The sequence below is a fragment of the Seriola lalandi genome, unplaced genomic scaffold, assembly GCF_002814215.2.
Source record: "Seriola lalandi dorsalis isolate HSWRI2012SDOR001 ecotype SW California unplaced genomic scaffold, Sedor1 jcf7180002054557, whole genome shotgun sequence".
Taxonomy (NCBI): domain Eukaryota; kingdom Metazoa; phylum Chordata; class Actinopteri; order Carangiformes; family Carangidae; genus Seriola; species Seriola lalandi.
In genome coordinates, this window is record NW_019525110.1 from 71723 (window position 1) to 77932 (window position 6210).

Here is a 6210-nt window from a genome sequence, read left to right on the forward strand (position 1 = left end):
TTTCCTGACATTTTATATGTTTGTTAAGTAGATAAAATTCATGTTTGGGTCTTTCCACAATGGGAGGATTTAGTCAAACAACATGAATGTATAGACTATAGTATTTAGTTCTGATGATGATGATGTAACTGTAGATTCATCAGCTCGTTCTTCATGACGACTCCTGACTGATGAAAGAGAATGAATCTATATTTATGGATCTGGGCTTCAGTCCATCAGCCAGAAACAGCTGCTCTGATGTTTCTACATGTATGTGGCTCTGCTGTGGTTTTAAATGTTGCTGCAGCAAGGAATTGTGGGACGGCATGTCTCCTTTCCTTTGGTAAAGGAAGCTCCAGTTTTTCCTAAAGGAGATGAGAGAGGAAGCAGAGAAGCTCCTCTCCTCACTCTGATCATGAAGCTGCTCAGAGACTGAAGATCATTTCTCTCAGTCTGAAGCTTCATAAATAAAAAGAATTTTCGACCGCAGCCCCTGAACTCATCTTGTTGCTGCAATGCATTGTGGCCTGTTCAAGTCCTGAACCTGGTCTCATGATTTTTGTACATTGGTACAACAAAAACCTGAAGTTGAATCGGTCCAGACTCTGTTCAGATTAAACCTGCAGAGGAATTCACTTTGAACCATCGACTGTTTCTCCAGAGGGTTTACACACACAGAGCAAAAACAACTGGTTCATCAGCTGCTGAGTCAGTGTGAGTCAGTGTGTATCTGTACATTGTTGTTTCAGTGGATAAAGTAAATAATAAAACCTTCTTCAGACTGCAGAGGAGGAAAGAGTTGTTCAGGCTTTTCCAATGGAAACACTCACACAGATTTAATTATAAATAGAGCGGCACAATATACAAAAACTAAAATCAGCTTCCTCCACTCAGACTAGTTGCAGGTCACATCCCTGTTTATCCAGAGTCAGATAAAATATGAACCATTTGTGTGAAGTCTTGAGTTATGGCTAAAACGTGATTTCTGAGGTGACCATGACCTTTAACTTTGACCTTTGACCCCTAAAGTCTAATCAGTTCATCCTTGAGTCCTAGTGACTGTTTGTGCCAAATTTGAAAAAGGTCCTTCAAGGTGTTACTGAGACATTTTGTCCACAGGAATAGAACGGACGGACGGACAGATAACCTGAAAACAAAATGGCTGCCGCTCTCACTGTCGCCGGGCAGAGGAACAAAAATCATATTGTGATTTCAGTGTGAATGATCGTTATTCATCATTTCTCATTTTCACTGAAAAAAGAGAAAATGATGTGATTTTTGTTGTAGCGCAGTCTACACACTAACCATTAATGGTGTGTATTATAAATACTGGGATTTACAGTTAGTGTTGAGTTTATTTGTGAAGCACTTTCTCAGTCACCAGTCACAAGTGCTTTCATTATGTCTGGAGAATATGATCTGTAGGTCAGGGCGTTTCTCTGCACCACAACACTGATGGTGCTAACAATGCTATTGCTAACAATGCACAATAATGCCACACATTTTACCTTCATCAAAAAACTGCAGCTCCTGTGATTTGGATATTGAACTCGGCCACGTTGAGATTCAGATTGTAAATCGATTAACTGTGCAGCTTTAGTTATCAACATATTCTTTTGATGATTCTGTCACTGTGACAGTCCAACATCACACTGAACAGAGTAAAAGCAGGAGATGACCGACCTTGTGGCGCCGTGACGTCCGTCCCGTCCAGAGGGTTGACGATGCCGGGGTAATCTTTACCAAACGACAGGTGTTTGATCAGGTGAGTCATGTTTATCTGCAGGAGGAGATGGACAAGAAGAATAATTAACAACATGATCCTCCATTGAAAATGAATTAGTTAAGACTGAATCTGCATCTGACTGAACAGACATGAGCTTGTCACAGTTTTACAACACGATTTTAATGACTGACAGTCAACAGGAAAAACAATGTTAAAATAAAGTTTTCATGTAATTTATTTTATAACTAGAATTACCACTTCGTGATCGTCTGCCTCCTCCACTCAGACTAGTTTCAGATCACATCCCTGTTTAACCTGAGTCAGTTAAATATGAACCATTTGTGTGAAATGTCATAATTTCTGTGTGCTAACAAGTGTTTTCTGAGGCCACCTTGACCTTTGACCCCTAAAGTCTAATCAGTCTGTCCTTGAATCCTAGTGAATGTTTGTGCCAAATTTGAAGAAGTTCACTGAAGACGTTACTGAGACATTTTGTCCACGAGAATGAGACGGACGGAGGTACAGCCTGAAAACAACATGGCTGTCGCCGGGCGGAATAACGAAAATATGAAGTCAGAGGAAGTTAAAGGAACAGAATCATGTGTTTTACTTACATTGTCGAGGCCGAAGCTCTGCAGGTCGTGAACTGAAAACACACACGCACGCACAAACACACACACACACACACACACACACACACACACACACACACACACACACACACACATCACTTTATTCAACCTGTTCATCAGAAAAACTTCAAACACACATTTAGAGAAAAGTTCAGTTATATATCAGAGATTATTAGTTTATAGTTGAGAGGCAGATACAGCTGAAGCCAACAGCCACACAAATTCATGTCACACCTGCTCTGACCTTTGACCTCACTGCTCTTATAACTGCTTTTGATTCTAAACTCCAGCTCGTTCTACTGTTACATTCACGGTTAAATAAAGTAAACAGCCCACTTCAGTTTGTTAACACTGACTCAGAATGACCTCAGAGGCGCCGCTCTGTTCATCATATCTAAACGCTGATTGGCTGCAGCTTCACAGACGTGACCCAACCCGACTGTCATAATGTCATTATCCATTAATTAATTAAATGTGTTAATTTATGTGAATTAACACAATTATTAACAGACTGAATACAAAAATATTGAACACACTAAAAGAGTGTAATTAATAAAAGGCAACATGTCTTTGGACACAGCTGCATTCAGACTGTGAACTGTGTTTGTTCTATCAGTCTCTCACACGCTGCAAAGCTCAGCACGGCAGACATGTTGTTTTGTTTAGGCGGCCTGTCGGTGGGAGGCGGGGCTACACTACACCGCACACGGTGCATTAACCACAGGTGAACGGTGACCAGAAGCACTGATTCACATCTACTGATCACGGATTGGTAATGATTAATCAGCAGCCGATCAATCAGCATCCCTAATATGATGTAAGCAGACTAAAAACTGATTCAGATGTCCAGTCCAGATTCAGGTCTAAGGTGAGTCACAGGTTCTGGTCTGAGGGTCTGAGGTTCTGAGGTTCTTAGGATCTGAGGTTCTGGTCTGAGGTTCTGAGTTACTGGTCTGAGGATGTGAGGTTCTGGTCTGAGGTTCTGAGGTTGTGGTCTGAGGGTCTGAGGTACTGGTCTGATGGTCTGAGGTTCTGGTCTGCAGTCCCGTCACACTGACTGAGCCACAGGCAGTCTGCTCAAAATCCAGAGCCTACACTACCCACAATGCACCTCCCCTCTGACAGTGTGATCAGAGATTTAGGGGTGTTATGTTAGTGATTAATGACTAATACAGCCTGAAGCGACCGAATGTTCATATGATGTGTTAACGTGGAAACACCTGGGAACACCTGTGACGGAGCTCAAACTCACCTTTCAATGCAACAGACTGGAAATGATTCTGTTTTAAGACGTTTAACATCTGCTCTCTTAGACAAACTCGGCTGTATACTATAAGAATAGGTATAAGTATATGTTATAATCTGTACTGTAAGTACCTGCATACTCACACCTGTTAGAATCTGCATTATAAGTGGCTGTTTACCTGCAGTACTTCCTGTAGATCCATAAACAGCTCACTACACTGGAATAAAGCCTTTCAATCAAACCAATGAAAATCTACAAAGAAAGATGGACTTACTTTCCACAGCGTGCACTGCAGAAAGAAGAGAGAAGAGTCACTTCAATGACGCAGGTAAACAACAAGCCAGGTGATGTTAGTGTGTGAGTGGCTGCACAACTCTGACACAACGTTTCTACAGATCTAGTTCTGATGAGACATGAACAGACATGAGGACAGGACACTGTGAAACTTACCTCAGAGAGCATGAGGTTTCTGTATTAAAGCTTTAGTTAATGTTTCTGTTCCTGTGATTTCTACATCAGTCTGTAAGATGTCTGTCAGAGTCGTCACGCCGCCCCAGACACAGACACTGCAGTCAAGGTGAGACGGACCAGGACCTCAGCAGGTGATTCTTGTCTCTTGTTTCTGCTGCTAAACATTCAGCTGTCACAGCCAATCAGATTCACCCATCTCACATCACAACCACGTGTCACATGATGCTGTTGTGTTCAGGGAGGGTAACCCACAGCAGAAATCTGAACTTCAGCCATTTTCACTGTTTGATGAAACAAAGTGTTTGGACACTGATCTGCCTGACTGTCTGTTTCACTGTCTGTTTCACTGGCTGTTTCACTGGCTGTTTCACTGGCTGTTTCACTGTCTGTTTCACTGGCTGTTTCACTGTCTGTTTCACTGGCTGTTTCACTGGCTGTTTCACTGGTTGTTTCACTGGCTGTTTCACTGTCTGTTTCACTGGCTGTTTCACTGGCTGTTTCACTGGTTGTTTCACTGTCTGTTTCAGTATCGAACTGTTTCAACATCCATTTCAATATGTTTCAGTATCTAACTTCTGTCCTGAAGATGAAGCTCTGTCCTGCTGAAGCAGCTGATAGAAAAGGGTCTTTATGTCTCTTTGTCTCTTCATGTCTCTCTATGTCTCTTTGTGTCTTTATGTCTCTTCATGTCTCTCTATGTCTCTGTCTTTGTCTCTTTGTGTCTTTATGTCTCTTTGTGTCTTTACGTCTCTTTGTGTCTTTATGTCTCTTTGTCTCTTTGTCTCTTTATGTCTCTTTGTGTCTTTATGTCTCTTTGTGTCTTTATGTCTCTTTGTGTCTTTATGTCTCTTTGTGTCTCTTTGTTTCTTTATGTCTCTTTGTGTTTTTATGTCTCTTTGTGTCTTTATGTCTCTTTGTGTCTTTATGTCTCTTTGTGTCTTTATGTCTCTTTGTTTCTTTATGTCTCTTGTTTTTATGTCTCTTTGTGTCTTTATGTCTCTTTGTGTCTTTATGTCTCTTTGTGTCTTTATGTCTCTTTGTGTCTCTTTGTTTCTTTATGTCTCTTTGTGTCTCTGTCTCTTTGTCTTTATGTCTCTTTGTTTCTTTATGTCTCTTTGTGTTTTTATGTCTCTTTGTTTCTTTATGTCTCTTTGTGTCTTTATGTCTCTTTGTGTCTTTATGTCTCTTTGTGTTTTTATGTCTCTTTGTTTCTTTATGTCTCTTTGTGTCTTTATGTCTCTTTGTGTCTTTATGTCTCTTTGTGTCTCTTTGTCTTCCTTTGAGCGTGCGATGGCTGGTTGCTGTTCATTTCCTGCTCTGGTTCATGAGGGAAGCGTTTGGCAGGTGAAACGATGGCAGAGCAACAATCAGCAGCAGTGAGAGGAGGAAACAAAGGAATCAAACAGACAAAGAGGAGGAGAAACTAAACGGGTTTTAGGCTTCAGCCGATCAGCGGATACAGTATCAATATCAATGATCAGGTAATGATGTATAATTAAATGAATAATTAATCATTAAAAATAAATCTGCCAGTCGGAGCAGATAGAAGATCAGTTGGATCAGTTTCAGCGGGAGCGTGACGACCTGAGGACTGACTCCAGGACTCAGACATCAGCTGTTTACAGAGGAGCCCGAGTCTGTGCTAGAACACCTGGTCAGGTAAAGCCAAGATGGCTGACACACAGGCACTGAGCTGGTCCTGACCTACACCAGCGGACGGCTGCACAGCTTTTACTGTGACATCATCTTCATCATCGTCATCATCACTTCACTGATGTTCTAATAAAGATTAGATAGATTTTAATGAGATTCACTGCTGCTGATCAGAACTGAATGAACAGATGAATGGATAGAAGGATGAACAGATGAATGGATGGAAGGATGAATGGATGAATGGATGGATGGATGAACAGATAGGGGTGAACTCAGAGACCAGTCTAAAGCTTCTGAACACCCTGTATCACGACACTGTGGAGTCAAGCTGCTCACTGTATAAACTTCTGCACATGTACAGAACTGTGACTTATGAGCTTGTTAAAGGGAAAGTGAACTGAGAATAATGTGTTTGATCAAGTGTCCGATGAAGGAGGAGCTGACTCTGTCTCCGTCCTCTCACTCTGTCTCCGTCTCTGTCCTCTGACTCCGTCCTCTCACTC

General features: G+C 41.6%; 1 protein-coding gene across 2 annotated transcripts in view; it reads right to left on the bottom strand.

The window, feature by feature from the left end:
- The window catches only part of ergic3 (ERGIC and golgi 3), a 21521-nt gene that overhangs the window by 9112 nt on the left and 6199 nt on the right, over nt 1–6210 (bottom strand). The window contains exons 8-10 of one of the 2 annotated variants that reach the window (XM_023415767.2): nt 3858–3872; nt 2320–2351; nt 1663–1759 (exon numbers count right to left, since the gene is read on the bottom strand). In XM_023415767.2, coding sequence (XP_023271535.1) covers nt 1663–1759; nt 2320–2351; nt 3858–3872 — 144 coding nt within the window. The remainder of the gene's footprint in view (nt 1–1662; nt 1760–2319; nt 2352–3857; nt 3873–6210) is intronic. The other variant, XM_023415769.2, reaches the window with a different exon arrangement.